Source organism: Peromyscus leucopus, chromosome 8b (assembly GCF_004664715.2).
Source record: "Peromyscus leucopus breed LL Stock chromosome 8b, UCI_PerLeu_2.1, whole genome shotgun sequence".
NCBI classification, from domain to species: Eukaryota; Metazoa; Chordata; class Mammalia; order Rodentia; family Cricetidae; genus Peromyscus; species Peromyscus leucopus.
In genome coordinates, this window is record NC_051086.1 from 67,753,264 (window position 1) to 67,777,325 (window position 24,062).

The window sequence follows — 24,062 nt, forward strand, 5'->3', positions numbered from 1 at the left end:
TTTCCCTAAGCTGGCAGCATGCAGTCAGCAGGCGGGCTCCGTGGCGTCTGCGGACACTTGGCTTGCACGTGGTGTTGAGGAGGGGGCCTTGGATGATACCTTCTAAAGAAACACCTGCTACCATGACCAAGCGCAGAGCAGGCCGAGGACCAGTGAGGTGAGAGCTACCTGACTTGTGGGCCGAGAGTGCTGGAGCAGGTCAGGTGGGCGCAGAAGCAATTCCGGGGATCTGGAAGTGCAGGCGCTGAGCAGGGAGAGGACAACTACCTTCCTGATTATTCACCATCTTGCCACGGCCAGGTCCTTTACAGGCAGCCATTCCATCCCCAGAGGAGGACTACCGCAAGGATTCCCTGGGGACAAGACATAAAGCCACAACTCCATTGCTTCAGTGTAGACACATGCCGTCCAGACACGTGTCCAAGGAGGATCTGGTTAAAGCTGACACCTGCTCTAAATGGAATCACTCGTGAGCAGGTCCACCTCAATGTGTTCCAGGAAGGGAGAATGTGTGCCCACTGGTTCTCACTGGGGCACCTGTGTGTTTTGAGGTGTTGAGTAGTGTAGGTGGTACATACAGCCACATAGGTGCTTTGTTTTTATGGATTTTTTTTAATTGCTAGGGAATGAGTCTCAGGCATGCTGAGCACACCCTACTGGTGAGCTGTACCCCACCCCAAGTATTTGGGTTTTTATTGTCTTTAAAATAGCAATTGAAAGATTTCAAACAATCCAAAAGAAAAATCAAGTCTTAGACAAGAGGGAGCAGCTCCGTGGTGGATGCATGCCCAGCAAGCCCGGTCCTGAGGGATGCGGGGTGTCCAAGTCTTCCACGTTAGCATCACTCCCACTGAGGGTCATGGCTGTTGGGGAAGAGTGTGCACCTACCCATGGAAAGGTTAGGCAAGCACTTTACTTATGTAATAATAGTAATCATTATTTAGTTATAATAACAAATAGTATCACTGAGTCTGTGTAGACCAGACTAGCCTCAAACTTGCAATTTTTCTGCCGCAGGCCTGTGCCATCCTAAGAAGCTAGAGCTGTTACTTTTGGGATTACAGATGAGTCTTTTTTTTTAAAAACCTGGAAAATGAAGCAAGAAGCCGGCCTTACCACTCTGTCCATCCTCAGGCTGCCCTGTGCCGGCAGATGCTGCAGCCGCTCTGGTGTGCAGTTCCTGCCTCACCGGTGGTCTTGATGGATAGTGAGGGGCAATGGCTTATGAGTGTGATGTGTGAGACAGTAAGCTGGGCACAAACCAGACCAACAAACCCCACACAAAAAGGACACTCCAGTCACCGCTGCAGTGGGCTCCGACAGGAACTCTCAGTAACTCCCCAGCTCATTTGGAAATCGGCATTAGCTACAAAATGTAAAGTATTAGTTTTATTAAAATGCAAATCTATCAGCTAATCTGCCTTTCTAGTAACAGCTGAATTGCAGGATCCGTGTCAATTAAAATAGTTTCCAATTTATTCCTGGCTGGAAGGAGGGTGGTCTTCTGCATTTTAAAATGCACATCTCCCTTTTAGTGAGAATTCTCTTCCTTCCTTTTGCATCTCTCCTGCCTGTAACTCATTTTTATTGAACTTGCTGGGCTCCAGATACTTTGATCTATCTGTTTTAAGGCTTCTTCCTCATCAGGGAATGACCTGTGTCTTTCTGGGTTCTATCAGCCTTCCAGATGTTCCCCCACGAGCTCATCCCCACAGCTCTTTGAGCAATGGCTGTGGTCCTAGGATGGGACTGCCTGTGATAACTGCATATTTTAAAAAGTGACCATTTGGGACCCACCATCTGTGCATGGGACCCACTGATTTCTGCTGACTTACCTTTTGAATGACTGGGAACAGCCTAAATTTATGCATTTCCTTGACAGTCAAGCCTAAGGTACCTTGGGATCAATGTGCAGAGGTAAAATGAGGGAGAGATGGAAAGCCCCACCCTCCAGCATCCCCATCCACAGAGTAACTGTGGTACACACATTTCCCCATTAGTACCATGCAGCAGTCCCAAAACACACGTGGGATTCCTGTACAAGAAACTGGAATTGGGCTATGCTATCCAAACCTGACTTTCAAGATGTCTGGTTATTAACTGAACTCACACCCAGGTCTGTGGCCATTATCTCTTCTCTTATTCAATTGCTCCAAATAGAAAACTGAGGCAAGGGAGCAGTGTGTGCTGGCCTGAGACGCCCACACTCCACATGCAGGATAATCTCTGATGCATATTGACCACAGTAGGCCAATAAATCCCCCTCATGAGGATTTAGTTTGCAGCTTTTGACCTGTGAATGAAACCAAGTGAATCACCTCCTCCTGCCGGATTACACCAGCTAAGCTCAATGGTGATGTAGGAACGGGAGAGAAGGCCTGAGGAATTTTTCTTTTTTCTCGAGAGGTCTCTCTAAAAAGTCCTGGCTGTCCTAGAACTTGCTCTGTAGATCTGCCTGCCTCTTCCTGCCAAGTGCTGGGATGAAAAGGCAACGAGAGAAGTGAGGGTCGGCTCCCGGCTCCCTAGCTGTGAACTGTCAAGTAGGAATCCTCAGGGGCCAGCTGTGGGCTTCGGGGCCCATATTCTCAGGGTCTTGCCAAGCCAGTGCTCATCGGCCCAAAGCAGCACAGGTATTTCTTTTATGGATTTAATAATTAGCATTTTGGGTGGAGAGATGGTTCAGTGGTTAAGAGCACTAGTTGCTCTTCCAGAGGACCTGGGTTCAATCCCCAGCACCTGCATGGCAGCTCACAACTGTCTGTAACTCTAGTTCCAGGGAATCTGGCGTCTTCACACAGACATACATGCAGGCAAAACACCAATGCACAAAAAAATAAATAAATCAGATGGAACTGAGGACCTCTGCATGCTGGGCAAGTGCTCTACCAATGAGCTGCACCCTCTACCCCCAATTGTTATTTTTTGTTGAAAAAACCCTAACTATATATCCATAGTCTAAAGCGTGACATTTGTGATGTACACAGCATGAAGTGGCCGAATTGAGTCCTTAACAGGTCCAATGCTACACTGTGGAGAGACATCTGGAATTTATTCCCCACGTTATTCTGGTTCTCAAAGCTCACTCCTCCAGCCTACACAACTCCCCATCCTCCTCTTCATCCGGGCGTTAGCTGTTTTAGACTTTGCTTACAGGTGAGATCTTTGTCTTTCTGTCCCTCCAGGCTTATCCATACTGTCACCGAGGACAGAGTCCCTTCTTGGCTTAAGGCTGAATAGAATTCCTCTGTGCACATTTTCTCCATCCATCCATATTGAGAACAAACATCCATACTGAGACTAGACTTCTCAAAAGCAGATAAACCAATGGCCAAGAGATTCACTAGAGAGTGCTGGGCACAGCTGACTATTAGGGAAGTGCACACTAAAACCACACCGAGGTACCACCTGGTAAAATGGCTTTCACCAAAGATAAGTCATGACAAATGTCGGTAAAGCAGCGAAGTCAGTCTTTGAATACTATTTCGGGGGGGGGGGGTTAGAGTGGCCACAGTGAGGCACAGGTGGAAGCTCCTCCAAACACTGAAAAGGGCTGGAAGCAGAACACATGCTCAGAGCACACACACACACACACACACACACACACACCAGAACCACCATCTGCCTCAGCAGTCTGTTCTGCATAAGCACCAAAGGGAATGGAAACCAGCAGGTGAGGGTCAGCGGGTGAGGGTCAGCACAGCGAGGGTCAGCACAGTGAGGGTCAGCGGGTGAGGGTCAGATGATCCAACAGTTACATCAGTACCATTCACAACAGTCCAGATGTGGAAACAACCCGAGTGTCCATTCAGGGATGAATGGAAAGAAATGGAGATTTTTATTGTTTTGTTTGAGACAGGGTTTTACTGTGTAGCCGTGGCTGTTCTGGAACTAGTTCTGTAGACCAAGCTAGCCTCAAACTCACAGAGATCCACCTGCCTTTGATTAAAACATGCACCACCACCACCCAGCAAGAAATGGGAGTTTTATAGTGTATGAGCAGACCATCTAACTAGAATACAGATCCTTCCAATAAGTGTGTCATTGTGCAATTGAACTCTAAACCACCCCTCTGGCTCCAGAACTCAGTGATGATGGTGACAACAGATTTCTTTAAAAAGATTGACTTTATTTTAATTGTATGTCTGTGTGGGGTGTGTACACATCTGAGTGCTGGAGATTAGAGGCCACAAGATGGCCCTGAGTCCCCATCCCCTGAACTGGAATTAGAGGCTGCTGTGAGACACTGGACGTAGGTTCTGGGAACTGAACTTGGGTCCTCTGCAAGAGCAGTAAGTGCTCTTAACCCCTGAGCCGTGGCTCCAGCCCTGACAGTGTCTGTGATGGTCGAAGGACTCAGGCTGAGCTTTGCCGTGTATAAGGTGCCTGCTCCCAGAGAAGTGCCACCCCAGGATCCCCGGGGCGGTGCTGTGCTGTGAAGTCTTCCTTGAAGCAGCCAGGTGGCCTGGTGTGGCGGTCGGAGTCTGGGGTGAGGACGGTGAAGTCAGTCTCCGTGGTCTATGTCAGGAGGGTTGAGCTGGCCGAAAAGAGATCGATACAACTCGGTCCTAGGAAATAAAGCAAACTGGTTAACACGCTGCTTAACTTTTCAAGGTTAAAAAGAAACCAAGAAGCTGGGAAACACCTTCATCTGTTTCTTCAATTGAAAACAGAGCCATGTAATTAAGAACCACATCTCAGAGCACTTATTCACAAATACAAGGGAAGAAGAAACCCAGAAGCAGGCAGTCGCATAGTGAAATATGTAAATAGTCCAATGTGGCTGGATACCCTGTCTCCAGGGAATGAGTTTTCTATAAGTTTGCCCTTTACAGACAGGCTCTTCAAGTAAGAAAACAAGATTGAATATTTTAATAGGATATATGAGACTGGCACGCAACGAGAGGATTCAATCAGACATGGGATGTAGGGGATATAATTTAGTTTTCATACATTTTCTAGGACTTGGCAGTACTTGAAAAACAATGAAAATGACCCAGCAACAAGATTCCAATTATGATCATATGTGCAGAGGTCCAGAACAGAACCCGGGTTCTTCCCTTCCTTCCATACCCCTTTCTCTAATCTCAGTCTAAGAAATAATTTAATTGGCTAGTTTATTTTTAAAGTTGGATTTTAAAAATTAACATTATTGGGCTGAGGAGGTGGCTCACTAAGTCATGCTTGCCGTATAAGCCTGAGTTCAGATCTCCAGCGCCCATGTGAAAAGCTACACGGAGCCATGCACTCAGTAATCTCAGTGTTTGCGGCGAGAGTGAAAACAGGAAGGTCACTGATGCTTGCGGGTCAGCCAGGCTAGCTAGAAAAACTGCACTCCAGGTTCAGCAAGAGGAAGATGGCTGGCTCCTCCTGTGACCTCTGTAGGGACCTGAATACATACATGTGAACAAGTATATGATACACACACACCAACAAAATAAAACTAGTTGCCTGTGTGTGTGCATGTGTGTGTGTGTGTGTGTGTGTGTGTGTGTTGGGGACTTTCCTTAGGAGCTGTCCAGCTGTGTGCCAAGACAGGGCTTCTCTGGCCTGTGGCTGTCTGGGCAATAAGCTCTAGGGACCCTCCTGTCTTTGCCTCCTTGGTGCTGGGGTTATACGTGTGCACCACCCTTTCTTGGATTTTATGGGGGTGCCGAGATCAAACTTGGGTCCTCATTTGTATGGCAAGTGCTTTATCAACTGGGCCGTCCCCAGCCCATTAGTTTTGAGATAGGGTCTCAACACTTTTGACACTGGCGCCATTCATACTCTGGGTCCTACGGCCTCTGCCCTGTGCATACTGGCATTACAGGTATGCACCACTATGTCGAACTCTAAAGCTGAATTTGGACATAAAAGATACGGTGACAGGGACTGAAGAGATGGTTCAGGGGTTAAGAGCACTGGCTGCTCTTCAAAGACCAGCTTGTTTCCCTGCCCCCACGTCAGGCAGTTCACAATCATCTGTAATTCTAGCTCCAGGCAAACTATTCCCTCCTCAGACATGCACAATCTCACATACATGTAAATTAAAAATAAACCTTTTTAAAAAATTAGAGCAGATGACGACCACAACTTCCATTGCTGTGATATGCAACATACCTGAATTAGCCTGGGAAATGGTAAAGACTATGAGATGGGTCGGGGGAGCCTTCCTGCCAGGGGAACCAGGCTCTGGAGCACATCCTCTGTGGATGGTGAGCAGAGCTGCCCTAAGGAGGAGGAGGCTTACAGCCCCAACAGGCCAGACCTACAAGATGTGAATCCCCGAGACCCAGGCAAGGATCCACACCTACTTCTGTCCATAGGAACTATGACTGCCCAGAAATAGAACAAGATAGGACTCTTGAGGAGCCAGGGAGTTCACATCCTAGGGAAAGCCACACCAGACTGACACCTTCAGATCTAGCTCTCAACAGCCTGCCATCATGTTATGAAAATAGTTTCTGAAGGTGTTCTTGCTGCCCGAGAACTCCCAGCAGCCACCCTGACGCGAGAGGACCCCCATCTTTGCACTGTTCTGGATTGTCTTGTCCTAGGATCCTGACGCGCTCTAACTTGTAGCCTCCCTTCTCTGCCCCCAGTGCTGGGATTACAGTCTGTGTGTGACACCAACTCAGCTCTTCAGCTCTCATCCTGTGGTAGCTGTGGAGCAAGAGACCTTACAGGGGAACCCCAGCAGAAAGGCCACATCAAAGGGGAGGGAGGGAAAAGCCCTGAATGGCAGGAGCCAGATATAGATCAGCCCTGTCACGAGGGGACCACTACACAGGCAGAGAAACCGTGGACAGAAAGTGACAGAGGGTCTCCAACTTTATCACCGGCATTTTAGTCACAAGAATTTGCTGGAAGCCTCATCCTAAAGTTCCAACCAGCCCTGAGCCCCACACATTCCCACTGTTCCCTAGCTCCAGTCCAGCCCTACAAAGGTGGAAGGCCTCACCCCAAATGCAAATGAGCAGCCGCGTGCTGCCCTGCAGATGCCCAGCTGCCCGCCCCCCTTCAGCCCCTGCACCGTGGCCTGACTATCTGCAGCACACACAAGCTCTCTAGCCATTTCAGCCCAGCAAACGGAACCTGGAGGAGAGCTCACGGCACAAAGGACTGACTTCCAGGCAGTGCTACTCCACTCTACTCCCTCCCAGCCTCGCCCTGTGGCCGACACTGAGAGCTGTCACTGCCCCTAAGCACATGCTTCCACTGCTCCACAACAGCAGCACAGTGCACAGGCCAAAGGCAGCAGTTACTGTCCACCGAGGGCTCCTGTGTCAGGAGCAGAGCATGAGATGTTGAACCTGTTTTACGAGAACATCTTTTCACACTCAGTGCGCAAAACTGACCAACGTGCAGCTCCTTGTGGCAAAGCAACCTGGGAAACTGAGTGGCCCCTGAGCTTAAAAAATATGTAGAGGGGAACAGGCTGAGTGAAGAAAGGATGATTCCAATCTCAACATCTGCAAGCAAACCCAGCATCTTCCTCACCCTGCCCTTGGGGGCTTCAGCCGGAACTACCTCTTACGGAGAACACAGGCTGAACCCCCTCTCTTCCCACCCCACCCCCACTCCAGCTCTAGACTAGACACCCAGTACAAGGCCTCCCTGCAGTCCCTGAGCACCATAGGGTCAAGAGCTGCTGGGCTCTGCCCTACCCTTTCCACACTCTCCCTCGACACCCCCCCGACCTCCGCTCCAGTTATACCGGACTCTGAACATGTAAGTGACTCTGGCAAAGCCAGAGCCCAGCCCTGGAGAAAGAATACAAGACCTTGCACATCCCACCACACATTTTAAATTGCCATGTAATATATTTGTGGGTGATATTTCTGTTTTATTTTTGTGTGTATGATGTGTGGGTGCACATGCCTGGTCACACATGGAGTTCAGAGGACAACTTGTGGGAGTTGGTTCTCTCCCACCACCATGTGGGTTTAGAATATTGAATTCAGGTTGTTAAAGATTGGCAGCAAGTGCCTATACCCCAAGAGACACCTTGGCAACCCTATGTGAAGTTTTCTCATAAATTCAAATAGTCTCGCTGACAGCGAAGCCTGCTGTCAGCTGAGGGAGAGGTAGAAATACCTGAAAAGAGGCAACACACCCACATCTTTCACCCACCGCAGGAAAACACTAGAATGAGGCGCTGAAGCTTCTGCTGCCTTGCCTGCCGCGTCCTCCCCAGCCAGAGCTGTCTGCGTAGACAAATCCACTATCAGCTCTCCAGATGAACCCTGTCTCCCTCTCGTTTTCTAGTGTACGTGGGGAACAGACGCCGAGGTCCCCGTCAGCTCTGCACAATGTACCTGGTGAGCTATTGTTTCAAAACCAGCAGCCTGCTCCTGATCACACCAGGAGTCAAGAGGAGACTCTCTGATGGGGATCGCCTCCCTGCTTTCTCTCTACCCCTGCTCTGGATGGCCGGTGGCGATGTCCACTGTGGAACACACACGAACACTGGAATTACACAGGAGAACAGGCAACAGAGTAATTACTGGGACTTGGACCCAGGGTGGAAGGGTCGATGGCAGGGGCTCTTCCTTGAATTAAAATTTAACTCACCCTTTATTACAACCTACAAAAGCAAGTAATGAGCATGAACATTTTTATTTCTTTTAAACTGTCATTTAGGCTGCAGAGGGGATAATTACCTATCTCTAGTGTAGTAAGGTTTTATAACCCTTACTGAGGCATTTTCTAATTTAATATTTTTACTATATTATCATAAAACCTGTTTCTGGAAAAAAAATGATCATGTGGTAGCAGCCATTTTCCATAAAGAAAGAGTGTATGTGTATGTGTGAGCGACGACGTGGCTTACTGTGTCTTCTGAAGGAAGAGAGTGGTGGCGTCTGGCTTCGTCTGAGAAGTGCAAGCAGAACACTGGTGGGTGAGGATTTACGGCCCTTAGTGAAATGAGTGTGTGTGCACAACAGCCCTCAGCTCTACATGTGTACTCCTCACAGTCTCAACACAGATTACTGTTTTTCATGATGCTATTTGGGCAAACAGTAGAAAGCAGCATATTAAACCTGCAAATGGCCTGTGCAGGGCTTTCAATTTGCTAGGTCAGTAGCTTGCAGCATCCGGCTCTGAACTCTCTGCTTTCTGGAAGACCATGCCCCTCCTACTCTGGCCTGGGCACCCCTAACTCCAAGATACCCCACCCCTCCCATGCTGTACCTGGCTGCCTGTGGGCAGCACAAGGAAAGCAGCTACCCCTGCTCCCTGGAAAAACCTGTCCACCCTTTAAACTAGATCATGGTCTCTAAGTGAGTCATGTCTTCCAAACGCACCCTGAAACATAGTCACCTGCCTTTCTGATTAAGGGCATAATCTGAGCCAGGCATCGTGGCATGTGCCTGTGACCTCGGCCCTTGGGAGGCCCAGGCAAGCGGATCCCAAATTCAAGACCGGCCTGGGCTACATAACAAGAACCTGTCTAAAATGGAGAGGGAAGGAGGGAGGGAGAGAGAGACAGAAGGAGAGAGGAAAAAAAGAGAGAAAGACAGCTCCAAACCTATCTGCATGTCTTTGATTCATTTGAAATTGTTCATTTGTTGCTTCTCAGGCGCCAGGCAATGAGAGACAGCCCCGGACAACCTTCCCTTCCTGCTTTCTACCTCCCCTGCGCACTGCAGAGCCTACACTACACACTACAGGGCAGCGGCCTGAACGTGGCCCTCTACATACATCTGAGAAGCAGGGACAGTGTTAGCACACACAGGCATAAGACTAACGACTGTAAATCCACCAGTGTCATGCTGAGCAAAGTCCAGATCAAGAATAAAACCTTGCAAGAAGGCTCCAATAGACAAGGTGGAAGCTATTTGTACAGACAAGCGCACTGGTACCTACAGTACCCTGACCAAACAGGATCACTGACTGACAGAACTTTTTTATATTTGTGCTCTGACAACAATTTACTTTGCACATATTTTTGTTTTGTTTGTTTGAGACAGGGTTTCTCTGTATAGCCCTGACTGTCCTGGAACTCCTTCTGTAGACCAGGCTGGCCTTGAACTCCCAAGATCCACAGGCCTATACCCAAGGCATGCACCACCACCGCCCGGCTACTTAGTGCTTTTGGAAGCTTATAAGCACATACTAGACATGCATATTCCTTGGCCTCAAATCTAACACATAGTATGATAAATTAATAAATGTCTGAATGCCAGCCTGAACTTCACTAACTGTGGAGGATCACAAAGACCCAACAGGAGGCCAGAGGGATGGCTCAGCTGTTAAGAGTGCATATTGCTCTTGCAGAGGATCCAACTTTGGTTCCCAGCACTTTGGGTGGTGCACAACTGCCTATAAATCCAGATTCAGGGGATCTGAAACCCTCTTCTGACCTCTGTAGGCACTTGCACTAATATGCAGATTCACACACATACAAACACATTTTTTAAAATGTAAAAGAAATAACCCCACAAAACAACAACAAAAAACCAAAATAAACAAAAAGACACAAAGGAACAGCAGAAGTCAGATTAGAAAGGTGGCCAATTCCAGTCACCCGCCCAGCAACTACTCCACTTAAGAGGGACCATGGAGATCAAACTCTACCATTTTACGACTAAGCACCTGGCCCTTGTCCCCAGAGCCAGGACAAAAGCGAGGTGGGTGGCTGTGCCCCCAGCAGGCTGCCCGGCTTCAGACCCTCAGCTTTCTCCACTGCCGCTGCAAATCCTCCTGGAAGTCTGTCTGAACCCCCCAAGCCTCCAATTTGCCTTTCCAGGTAAGGCTCTCAGACCCTCTGTGCCAACCCCAGCAGTGTGTCAACCGTAGCATTGCTGGTGGAGTCCAGAGAGGTTAGTGGAACAGGACTCCATCAATGCGCGTGCGTGCGTGCGTGCGTGCGTGCGTGCGTGCGTGCGCGCGCACGCACACTAGGAACATAGCCAGGGCCTTCTCTAGCTCAGACAAGTGCTGTAACCCTGAGCCACATCCTGGGCTAGTCTCCCACATTTTGAACACATCCATCCCCTGCCCTCAGAGTTCTCCTCTCCTCTCCTCTGTCAACCAATAGGCTCAGGTGTTCTAAACACCTACAGGAAGGTGCCTTCCAATTAGTCCTTGGCCTGTGCCAATGGCAGCAAATAAAGGATCCTCTTCCAGTGCAATGTCTGCATTCTAACTGTCTGAAAGAGTGGGTCGGAGGGCAATGCTGTGCATTGCTGCTGCTGCTGCTTTTTACAGAGATACATGAGACCGAGGGACGGCCGCTTGCGGTCTTAAAAGTCCAGACAGGAAAAGTGAGCACAGCACTGGCCTGCAGCACAGGATGCAATGGTGCCCAGGGCTGCAGCCTGCTGTCATAGGTGGTCCTCACCTCGGCCTGAGTAAACTGCAGCTTCCTGCAGAAAGACTCTAGAGCACAGAGCAGTGTCTCCTTCACACACGTGTGAGCAGCGACGGGCTGCCTTGACACCTCACAGCTGGCTCCAGGAACACAATGAAGTCATGGGGCAGAAAGCTTATGACTCCTGTGCACAGCTAAGGAGGTCAATGCAGACTCCCTTAATCTCCTATCACCACCAAAGGTGGCTCTCAGATTCTTTCCTGATCTCAGGGTTCACACCAAAACCCAGCCCAAACCAGAAATGAAGCAAGACTCCCACACACTCACCCCCCTGCACCCCTAGACACAACACACCACACAATGAAGCGAGTACCAGAAAAAGGAAGCCACAACTTCCCACAGAAGACCTACTTTTTTCTGTCTTTTTTTTTTTTCTTTAAAAAAAAATCTTCCTGGGAACTATTCGATGGGATCACAGCTAGCGAAGTAGTAAGTAACCCAGAGAATCTGTCTAGTGTCACTCACCACCAGAGTCTGGATACAAAGTAATCTCTTAATCTGTTCCGCTTTCCAGATAGCAAACTGCATATGTGCCAATCCACCACAAGGTGGCAGTACACGACTCAGTTCAGAGGGGACCAGGAGCCCAGGCGTCTAGGAGCCCATAAATTACCCAGGCTGCCTGCTCTCATCACCATCCTCCCTGAGCTTGGAGGGGACTTGAGGAGGCTGTTCCAATGCACTCTTTCGGTCAGGTCAGATGCTTTTAGTCCTACAGCTCTAAATTACAGCTGGTGACATGTGGCCTCTGGCCTGTCTCCTAGAGATCAGACAGACTCGAGATTTATAAATGTTTAAAGAAACAGGTTCAGGCCCCAAACAAAGGACCTGAAAAGATGAGAAGGAAGGAGGGAAGAGGGACAATGGTGGGAATTTGTAAAGGCGTTCTCCTCACATCAGTTATACATTCACTGCACATTAACAAAGATGAGAACTACTCAACACTCCTACCATTCCTCCCAGGAGCTTCACGTCTTTCACGTTCTTTTAGAGAAAAATAACTTACCTTACTGGACTTGTGTGTGTGTGTGGGGGGGGGGGCGTGTTTGGACAAAAGGAGCCCTGCCCCTTGCTACTCCTGTACATTACTATTCCATATTCCTGGGATGATTTCTACTTTCACAGTTTGACTGTTTTATAACAGATTTGATGTGAGAGAAGACAAATGCCCTCACAAAGGAAAGATGACAAATCACCTCACTGTTTTGTTTTTTTTTTTTAAACCAGGTTTTCTCTTATTTTTATTTATTTTTATTCTGGAGCACAGGGCACTCTGCGTTGCTGGAGATGTTTAATATTAACGTCAGGCCACCACGGTGCTGGCAATAGAGTTGGCTGCTGGTGTGTTTATGGTTTCATGACTGCTGGCTTCAGGAAGATGAAGCTCCCTGTTCCCACAGCAGCCCCTCCAATGGCTCCTGTTAAAAGCCAGGGAATGGTTGGCTGCTTAGATGCGAATTACTTCCTCAGCGGCAGAGAAGGCGAAGTTGGTACCGAGGCAGTCATTCACACCAGGGCTGCGGCCCAAGGGATACAGGGCCTGGAGCTGCACAGGACGCAGTTATCACTCCACAGAACCTCAGCCTCGCGGGAGTGGGAACATGCAGAGACTGGCCAGGGAGGTCATGTCAGCCAGCACACTGTCTTCCCTGGGGAAGAGCCAGCATGCTGCCTGTCGTCAGGACACCCGGCCCACGTGGCCAGGCTCCTTGAGCCCCGTGCCCTGCTTGTCTTTCAGCCCTCTTCCGGCCTCCACTCTCACCTTCCTCTGCATCGGGACAACTTACCTGCTCTCAATCTCAGGTCTCTTCTGTGTGAAGGACACTCACAGTCTCCAGAGCGGCTAAGCTGCATGGGGCCCACTGCAGTCCGTCCCCCTTGCTCAGCAAGGCCATTCCGTCACCTGAACCCCTCACTCTGTTTACAGTGGCAAAAATTCTGTTACTCATATCCTACAGTAAACTGTTTACTGGCGGCAGGGAGCTGTAACTGAATTCCAGATATCAATGTCGACTTTTAAAATAACAATGGAAGAAGACTGTAACTTCAGATAGGCTCATCACTGTGTAGTCCAAGCTGGCCTTGAATTTACAGTGATCTACCTGTCTCAGCCTCTACATTATGGGGATTACGGCATGAGCTGCCGTGCTCGGCTTTATGATTATCTGTACAATAACTGAAAAGATACATTGCTGCCTCTATCTTTTTATTTCCTAACAGTATCTTTCAAAGGACTTCTCCATAAACCAGGAGAGAGTTCAGAACAGAGTCTGTGCTAGGTACACCTCTTGTCAGAACACACCCAAAGAACCCTCAGCCCCCGAAGCATGGCATCGTCTCCCTCCAGCTAGACCAGCTAGCTCCTGCACTCAGCAGTGATGGCCTCAGCCAGTGTTAGGACTGGCTTTGGGGAGCTTGACTGCAAAGTGCAGAATGAGGAGTTTTCATGCCTTCCCCTGGAAGCTGGTGTATCCTGCTGGCTTGCATTGCTGGGCCTCCCCCTGCAGGATCGAGCTGCGGGAGAGGTGGAGGGCTGCCATGTGTGTGTATGAGAAAATGTGTATTGATTTCTTCTTTCTTATAAAGGAGCACAAAGCATTGAAGAACAATTGCTCGTCTTTGCAGCATTTCACACTCCACACAAAGGCCCAGCCCCCACTGCCCTAAGAAGCAGCAAGGAGAACTGCCCAGGACAACACCACAGCCCCATCTAAACCCCACCTAACATAGCCTCTGCTCAAGCCAGTTCCCTCCCTGACTGGTGTTTCTCATCTGTATTGGAGAAGAAAGAGCTTTCAGCCTTATTTACCTTTTAAGTAGAAGTGCCCAGAGGGTGAAACGAGTTAATGTTTATAAAGTGCACTGCTTCCCGAGGGAGCGTGAACAGAATACAAGGTGTGGCCGCTGCTCCTTAAAGACCTCACCCCACGAGTGGTCAGCAACACCAGCCTGGACTCAGAAGCCCTTTTTCTTTTCTTTTTTTTTTCTGTGTGTGTGTGTGTGTGTGTGTGTTTGAGACAGAGTTTCTCTGTGTAGCTTTGCGCCTTTCCTGGAACTCACTCTGTAGCCCAGGATGGCCTCGAACTCACAGAGATCCACCTGGCTCTGCCTCCCAAGTGCTGGGATTAAAAGCGTGTGCCACCACTGCCCGGTGGAAGCCATTTTTCTAGGCTTGCTTTCTTTTCTTTTCTTTTTCTTCTTTTTTTTGAGACAGGGTTTCTCTGTGTAACAGCCTTGGCTGTCCTGGAACTCAATCTGTAGACCAGGCTGGTCTTGAACTCACAGAGATTTGCCTGCTTCTGCCTCCCAAGTGCTAGGATTAAAGGCATGCACCACCACTCAGCAAGACTTTCTTTTCATACCAACAGGAGGTAACGAGGTTTATGATGCCTTCCTGATGCACAAATGGAATCCGTTCTACTACTGTTTTCTTCTTAAATGGGACAATTCTAAAAGCAGCCTAGCTTCCACTAGTCATCCAGAGTCCTGCTGGAGCTCACCATGTTTCTACAATAACCAGTAATTTGTAGTAGGTCACCAGACACCCAACCTGGCATAAACACCAGTCATAATAGTCACAAGAAAAAGTAGAATACTTTTGATGGAAAATGAGCATTTTTAGAGGATCTTTCCCCTAGGTTGACCCAAGTAAAAATGACCTCAAACACACTCTAAACAAAGGCTGAGTGTCAAAGATCCCCAATATTGGACCTCTCATCTCAGGAGGTTTTTCCAACATGACTGTAAGCTATGACTAAAGTAACCAGGTGGGGACCAGCAGGACAATGTTCTAGAATGGACATAACTAGAAGGAGACACGGTGGTAATGGATCCAGAATACAGACCTGTAGAGTCATGTAGGACAGGAGGAGTCAGTTCAGAGAGGTTTCCATAATGGAGTCCATCTTACAGCACTATTCTCAAAATGATCTTGCTGGCCCCTGTGCACAGAATTCTAAGAGCAGCCTTCACAGGCATTCTGGAAAGGAAGCCCATGCCACTGCTAATTTGAGACAGAGATGGGAATGTCTGTGCCTAGGCAAAGTGACAAGGGCACACACAAATGTGTGAAAACACAAACTTCATTTGTTTAAATATTACCTATAAAGAGTGCATTAACAAAACACTAAGACACACAGAGAAGCTATCTCGGCCACAACGCACGTGAGCACTGTAGTGGACATACTCACCTCCAGTCAGTCTTCTGGCTTTGAGAGTGCTGACAGTAACTCAGAAGGCCTTAAATAAACTGTCTTGCACATAATACCTGTGCTACAAAAATGCTTTTAAATAGTCAGAATACAATTAGGATTAAAACATACTATTCTGGGCTAACACCTTGACAACAGCCACTCTTGTGTACTTGTGAGTTAATGTTTTTAGCAAGAAAAACCCTCCAGTAAGTGCTTTTGCGAACTGCAATAAATACCGTAAGAGAGGAAAGGCAAAAGCCTGGATCTCAGATAACTGGACACTTCCACAGGGAAGGACAGTGCAGAGTGTGGGAGTGTGTTCTGGGATGCAGTCCCACACTGGATGGTTGTGTGAAATAATCTTTTTGTACACTGCAAAGATTTGTCACTCAGATTGATTTAATAAAAAGGTGAATGGCAAATAGCTAGGCAGGATTTTGAGGGCAGAGAGAACGCTGGGAAGAAGAAAGCGGAGTCTCCAGTCAGACGGAGAACAAGCAAAACATGCAGGAGGAGAGGTAACAGTCATGAGTCATGTGGTAGCACATAGATTAATAGAAATGGGTTAAATATGTTATAAGAGCTAGTTAGAAACAAGTGGAAGCCACCAGCCAAGCTTTCATAATTAAAAATGTCTCCACGTCATGATCTGAGAGCTGGTTGGGGGACAGAGAAAGACCAGCTACAAATGGCATCCAGCATGGGGGCATGTATTTCCACAAAGACCTGAGAAATCTTAAAAAAAAAAAAAAAAAAAAAAAAAAAAAAGTTCCAAACACACAAAAACAAAGCCAACCTTGGCTTCTTAGTTCTGTAGTCTCTCATGCCACTCTCTTGGCCACTGCCCGCAGGCTTGAGCCACTGGCATGCTATGCAGTCTAAGGTTTCACTCATGTAGACAGAAAAGATTACAGATATGCAGTAAAGCAGGTTCAGACAGAAAAAACCCTCTAAACAGGTTACAGTATGTTTAACAATGTATGCAGGCTTGAGAAAAAGGATATATACAGTCACATGAATAAATAAATAGTTTGAAAATAATAAAGTCTTTAAAGAAATAGTAAAGTAGTAAAAAAGGAATAAGACCACGTAGAGATAGGAAATACACAAGGAGCCTGGATCCTGTATGCTATTGTGTTGTCTTTGAATTTTTTTGATTGCTGATAAGCAAACAACAGCTACTGGGAGACAGGGAATTGTGAAAGGAACTGCTGGAATAAACCAGCCTAAAAACTTTAAAAATGCCTTAACTTTAAAATGGAACTCAGAAAATGTGTTGCTTTGGGGACAAGGTTATGCTTTTGTTTCCACAGGAAACGAAAGCCTATGGATTTGTTCAAAGTTGATAGAGATCAGATTTGATCAGTGAAGACTGCCCCTCCTGAAAATCTTGGTTACAGACATAAAGAAATAAACCTAAAACAACTACAAGACAGGTGACATATATTTTACCTGCTCAAAGATAAATCAACACAAAAATCATCTTTGGCTGATTTGTGTACAATGCACAGTCCATACTTGTGTTAATGCAGATATGTATGTTACCTTTGGAAGTTTATGTGTTTTCAGAACAAGGGGATCAGACACCAATGAAAGCAGGTGCCCAAATGACCCAGCCTCTCAGAGTGCTTCTGTTGCAGTTTTCTCAGAGTTCTGCATCCAGAACAGCTAGCTGAGATGGTCCAGCCTCACAGACTATTCTAGCCAGGACTTGATCATTATCCTAATTTTCTCAGGGTCCCTCAAAGATGACAGCACCCCTCGGACAATAGGCAGCAGTCTACAGAACACAATGCCCACATTCCCAAGAGACAAGGTGGGTGGTTTTTGGTGATTGGATGGGTTATGGATGTTTGTCATTATTTGGGGGGGGGCGAGATATAGGAATATAGGATAAAAAGATAAATATTAACCTCAAATATTTAACATTGGTATGGATGTTGGTATGCTGATACAAATTTAAAGTTATTTTTGTTATACTGAATGTATGTTTCTACTCTTGTTTGGGGTATTGTACTTATGCAGCTCATTTAAAAATGCAATGTATAATTAAGAAATGCAGGTTAGTAGTCATCTATAATAACCAAACTTGTAGTCATATTAAGTATGTTTTCAAGGTTAAACAGATATATTTAGATAGTCTTCAAATACTTCAAAGACCCACACAATATGGCATTTAAAATGTTTTGTTAACATAGGGCTTTTCATGACAATGGAGATACTTTCTGGCAGCACCAATTTACTTCAGAGAAGATGATGAGCATTGAAGAAACTCTTTATGGAGTTTGTTTTCAATGGGCAACTAGCCATTTGGGCACGAAACTGTTCTTGTCTTGACTGCTGACATTATGCTGGACAAACTGGACAAACAGGACATAAAGGAAAAAGACTGTTGAACTTTGCCAAGATAAGGTGGGGCTGTCCTTCAAAATTCCTGCTTCACAGAAGGGTCTGCCAGATACTCTAGGCCTGTAGGCTGAAGATGGATGCCCTAACATTGCAGAGGAACTTTGGGTGACTGTTCAGGCAGCCAGATGTCTCTGTCATTTCTATAGTTTTAGAAGTGGTTTGCACTGCACTTCCTGTTTACTCAGGCAATATTAATATTATATCCTTCTGGGGTCTTCGAGGGAGTTGAAGACTAGATAGTTATAGTTACTGTTTTCCTTAGTTATGATAGAAGATAAATTAGATACAAAACTTTGACTCACCAAGATATGATTAATAATGAAGTATTTTCTCTGAATTTGCCAAATACAAATAGACTGTACATTGTGAATATAATTCTTACTTGATAATTATTCTTACTGTATATAGTTTCATTTGTTAAGGTTAATACCTTTCCTTTCTATTTAGACAATACCTGATAATTGTTCTTATTGTTTTAGTATGATAGAGTTAAAACCTTTCCTTTTTATTTAGACAAAAAGGGGGAAATGAATGTTGTGGGATAATCTTTTTGTATACTGTGAAGATGTGTCACTAGGGCTGGTTTAATAAAAAGCTGAATGGCCAATCACTGGGCAGGATTTTCAGGGCAGAGAGAAACTGGGAAGAAAGTGGAGTCACCAGCCAGACCCAGAACAAGCAAAACATACAGTAGGGGAGGCAACACCCATGAGATTAATAGAAATGGGCTAATTTAAGTTGTAAGAGCTAGTTAGAAACAAGCCTAAGCTATCAGCCAAACTTTCATAATTAAAAAGTCTCGGTGTCGTCATTTGGGAGCTGGCTAGGGGGACAGAGAAAGTCCTGAAACAGGATGGCATGAGGGCATGCTACTTCAATACGTGACAAGGACACAGGAGTGGAGACAAGGCAAACTTAGGTTCATTCTACAGGTAAAGAACATATTGCTTCCTGGGAATAAAAGAAGCTGAATGTGGAGCTGTGCAGAGCTGATGTAACCACTCCGACAGTCACAGTTACATGATGGGACATTTGGACTGAAAAAAGCCAGAGAGCCAAGAACTGGAGAGAGCACTGAGCAACATTCTGTATTAAACAAAGCTCTAAGTGCATTAACAGAAGTCAGAGGGAACTAAAGGATGTGAGGACAGCTCCTGGGATGGAGGGAGGACTGCCAAGCACAAATATAGTATGTACGCTTATAGATATGCAAAAGCAGCTATAATGCCCCACAATAAAAAGGCCTTGTAATGGATTTTCTTACTGTGCGCTTTTAAAAAACAAGGCCACCAAATGCTTACAATACAGAGTAAGTGGAAAAAAGATACAGATATGTATGTACTTATCTGAATAAAATACACACAAAAGTAATTCTTTGTAAAAGCTGAAAGCGGAGCTGCTGAGGTGGTTCAGCTGGTAAAGGCACCAGGCTCCAGACCTGATGACCTGAGTTTGGTTCCTGGAATCCAGGTGCTGAAAGGAAAGAACCAACTCCCACAAGTTGCCCTCTGACCTCCATATGTGCCAGGCGTGTGCATGAATACACACAAAACAAATACATTTACTCTAGGCAAGTCAAAATTTTGTCTTTGGGTGAGAGACAAACTCTCCAGTAGCAGCTGTACTCTGGGACACTCTAGTTCACAACTTGCTTTTAACTTGAGCAAGTTATTTAATTACTCTATGCTTTAATGTTTTAATCACAAAATGTAGATAATGTCAGCCATTCCACTGCCTTCTGATAAGGGCTGAATGAAATGTAGAGGGATGGCTGGTTCAGGGTCTGACATAGTAGTGATGCTCAGTGAGTAGAATGTCACTGTCCCTCACTGCCATTCACTGCTGATTAGAACTGGGTGGAATGTGATGATGTCCCTCACTGCCATTCACTGCTGATCAGACCCGGGTAACCCCTCAGGGTAGAAAAACCAAAGCAAATAAGGACATCACAAAGAAACAAAAATGGTCTACACATCTTAGCAATCTGATGTCAGCTGGGATCACTGTGAGAAACATTAATAATATATATGAATAGCTAATCAAGAGAAAGGTGGAAAACTCAGCTACACACCTGGAAGCCACTCTAGCTATGGTTAATGCAGTACCTGTTAAGATACTACATTTAAAATCTCGTATAATTTTAAAACAAATCTTTAAGAAAAACATCTAGAACTACTTTAAAGAACATGCAATTCCCTCTGAGGGGGGAAAGGGAATTTAAAATTGTGAGGAAATGCTGAAAACGTGGCTACAGAAATAAGAACTGCCGCAACAAAGGATTTATCTGCTGGTGTCCACAGTGCGATTAAGAAGATGCACTTTTATCACTCTCTATCCTGCTTGGAACCAAACTTCAATTTGACAGTTCAAATTCTCTAGAGTGGGAGGCTGAACAGCAGCAAACAGGAAAAGCAAAGGCCCAACAGTAATGTTTTCTTTTCAAGCCAGTTTTGAGAGTCTGGACCAAGTCTCAGGCTTGAGCTTGAGTGTTCCTTTTGTCCTTTCTGCTGTTACTGGAGGAAGGCCTGGATCTCCTGTCTGTGCTGGGTGCCATCTTTAATGATGATATATGGGGGTCCTTTCCCTCCAGCACTGCTGAGGGAGGTCAGGCACGTGGCAACACCCCCTGAGTATCAACAAGTGAATTATAAACTATGTCAATCCGAGTTAATGCAAAGCTGTAATCCTCTTTAACAGAGATCAAATCACTGCCGTGAGTTATGTTTGCTCTGCAATCTGATAAGGAAGAGAGGGAGCGACTAATAAAAGAGTAATGGGAGCCTTTAATGACACTGGGAAAAGGCAGCACCAGTTAGAGCAGGGCTCTTGTTCTGCTGATTAGATCAGTGTTGCATATCTGCCCAGACTTGCTTCACCTGTCAGAATAACCTGTGTCTTCTTAGGAGATAAGCAGCCTCAGAGAAAACATCTGTATTTTAACCATTCTTGCCTGAAATTCTTACCCAACAGAAAATCTGTAAGGTGTTTCCTGGGGGTCATGAGCAGATGAGCTCTCAATGCCATGCGAGCTACAGCACACGAGCTCATCAAGACCAGTGCCCGCTTCTAGCGAATACAAGCAGCACAGCAGGCAGGGAAGCTTTAAGAAAGCTGGTACAGGCTGGGGACAGGACTGCCTTGGGGACAAGACAGGAGAGTGGTAGAACATGCCTGCATGTAGGCTGCAGACCCATACACAAAAACGGCAAGCTGAAGACAAATTGCCTGTAGGAATTCTATTATACTAAGGCACCTCAGGAGCAACATGGCTATGATGTTGACAAAGCACTTTACAAGAGGGGCTTACATTTGTACATTTCTTAAACTCTGGATGTAAAACAATAATGTGTTCAGTACACAGTACTTATCATTAAAGGGTCCTTCCTCTCCTTGTTCTTTTTAAGGCCAGTAGCTTTATATAAGTGAGAAAGGTGATGTTTTATTAAGGAGGAAAGGATGAGGCTGCGGTTCCTACTAAGAACTTGTTTTTTGTTTGTTTATTTGTTTATTCTGTTGCAAAGGAACAATTCTCAACGCTTAGGTTGCCATTATGTTTGTAATAAGAGGAAGAAAGTGACACAGAACAAGGCTATCACCTCATTTATAAGGGTCAGTGCTAGAATCAATCTGGCGGGAGAACCCTCTTAAAAGTGGCAACAAATGCAGTCACACCACTTTTCTCTGGCCTGTATCCAGCTGACTGTAATGCTGAGACCCACTGTCCCTGCCAAAGGCAGAAACCAGTCAGTGCAGCTCAGCCACAGACTCCTTCTCAGCAAGTCTTAGGGTCTTGCCAAGGCACAGGACTGACTTCTACCTGTACCACACATGACAAGACCTCACACCTTTCAAGTCAGCCTCAAGTGCCAACAGAGACAGCAAAAGGCAGCTGATCTCCCCATCTCCCATCGCCTTGCCAGCAGCAGCAGCAGCAGCAGCAGCAGCAGCAGCAGCAGCAGCAGCAGCAGCAGCAGCAGCAGAGGAAAGTCATGGAAGTTTACTGACCACCATATACTCCCTGGGTCAGTACTCAGACCAGGTGAGAGCTCTGCTTCTCAAAATCCTTGACCAGCTTAGAAAGACCTCTGCCCATAAGTCAGAAAGGAAAATGAGAACTGTGCAGACTAGCAGCCCATGCCTGTTCTCAGGTCACTGCTAGCTTATCTCTACAGACACACAGGACTTCCTGTCTTGGGCAGGCAAACCAGAGTTGCTCCGTGCAGAGTGTGGTAAAGCCAATGTTTTCAGGCACATGGTAACCCTTGTGCAAACATGCAAAAATTCTTTCAGTTCTGGAAATGTGTGCCAGACACATGTGTCTCCCTCAGAGGTGGAGTGCACATTTACTGGACGTAGGCCGCATCAGGGTCACATGAGACTTTCACTCACAAAAGTGCCCTGAAAGCACTTAACCCAGGATCCAAAGGGAACCTCGCCCAAAGGGAAGTATGGTGGGCGACACAAGAACTCAGCTGGGCTACTTTTCATTTAAAAAGGTTTTTTTTTTTTCTTTTTTTAAATAGATCACTTGAAGACAAAAATCCCTAGTATGAGAAAAGAATTTGTATCAGCAAGAATTAACTAACTAAAGAACACTCCACAGGAGACAAGATGGAGACGGGGCTGCCACACTGCCCTCCCTGTGTTCCAGAGCTCTTTCTCTTAATGACCGACTACATTCCCATTTCAGTCCAATCCATCCAATCCAAATTTATTGAGCTCAAACTGGACAGGGATATGGGAGTCAAGGATGAGCCCCCAAATCCACTGGGTATGAATCCAAGTTAGGTTTATTTGCAAACAATAACCTGGAGCCAAGGAACACCTGCAGAGAGATGAAGGCAACCCCCAGACCTGGATCAACTCAGAACTGTGGGGGAGCTGCTTCTAGGAACAAAACATCCAGAGCTCAGGGAGTTCAGTGTTACCTACCTACATTATACCACAGTTAGGGAGGGAGTTTGAAAACAAGGAGCTAGGTGCCACAAAGTCAGTTTAGGGCAGAAACCACCAAGGAGAGACTATCTTTCACTTTGCATACTCCAACAGAGGAATATCAGAACCTTCCTATTGCCTTCATAGTTCACATATGGAATTTCAAAATTGAAAATAGCTTTTTTGCTGTTGATACAAAGCTGTAGAAAATTCAAATACTACAGACACACAATAGAGTAAAAGTATCACTTAATTCCCCTCCAGCCCCCATCGATAAACATCAAAGGCTTCTCACCTCCTAATAAGAGACAGCATGAGTTCTCTGTGGAGTAGGTTAGGGATAGCCGAGAGGCAGGAGAACTACCGCACTGCTGGTCTCTTCACTCCTTGTCATCCTGTCCCTTCCCCACTGCTAATCACTGCGGAGACACTCTCCATTCGTTCACACACTGAGATACAGACACAGGAGGATACCATATGCCTGCTTAGTGCTTTTTAACTTTTACATTTTAATTTTTTCATTTTATTTTATGTGTGTTTTGCCTGCATGTATGTATGTACACTATGTGAAAGTTCACACTGCATGCCTAACACTGGTGGAGTTCAAAAGAAGGCACTGGATATTCTGCAAATGGAGTTTCAAATAGTTATCAACCACCATGTGGGTGGTGCTGCTTTACAAATGTTGGGCACCACCAATATGAAAGCCTTAAACTTTTGCTTTGTTCTGGTTTCGTAGTGCTGTGAACTGAACCTTCAGGGATGCTAGGCAAGGGCTGTACCAGTAAGATGCATCCTAGCCCCTGAAATCTGAAACTTTGAGTACCAGAATCTTCTGGTTCATTATTTTGAATAATGGAGACTCAACTTGTTTATCTTGTTAACTCAGAAATAGAATTATAATATGGTAAGTGTTTTGTAGGCCTTTCCCACTGAGTGTTATGTTATACAACTCCATTTCTTTCTCAATAATTGCTTATAATTTCATCAAAAGCTACACACACACACACACACACACTTTTTAAAAATTAATTTATTGCCGGGCGTTGGGGGTGCACGCCTTTAATCCCAGCACTCGGGAGGCAGAGCCAGGTGGATCTCTGTGAGTTCGAGGCCAGCCTGGGCTACCAAATGAGCTCCAGGAAAGGCGCAAAGCTACACAGAGAAAC

General features: G+C 46.2%; 1 protein-coding gene across 1 annotated transcript in view; it reads right to left on the reverse strand.

Moving 5' to 3' along the window:
* Positions 1–4,105: 4,105 nt before the first annotated feature.
* The window catches only part of Aatf (apoptosis antagonizing transcription factor), a 118,002-nt gene continuing 98,045 nt past the window's right edge, over positions 4,106–24,062 (reverse strand). Inside the window, exon 12 of the mRNA XM_028890511.2 lies at positions 4,106–4,565. Coding sequence (XP_028746344.1) covers positions 4,502–4,565 — 64 coding nt within the window. The 3' untranslated portion in view covers positions 4,106–4,501. The remainder of the gene's footprint in view (positions 4,566–24,062) is intronic.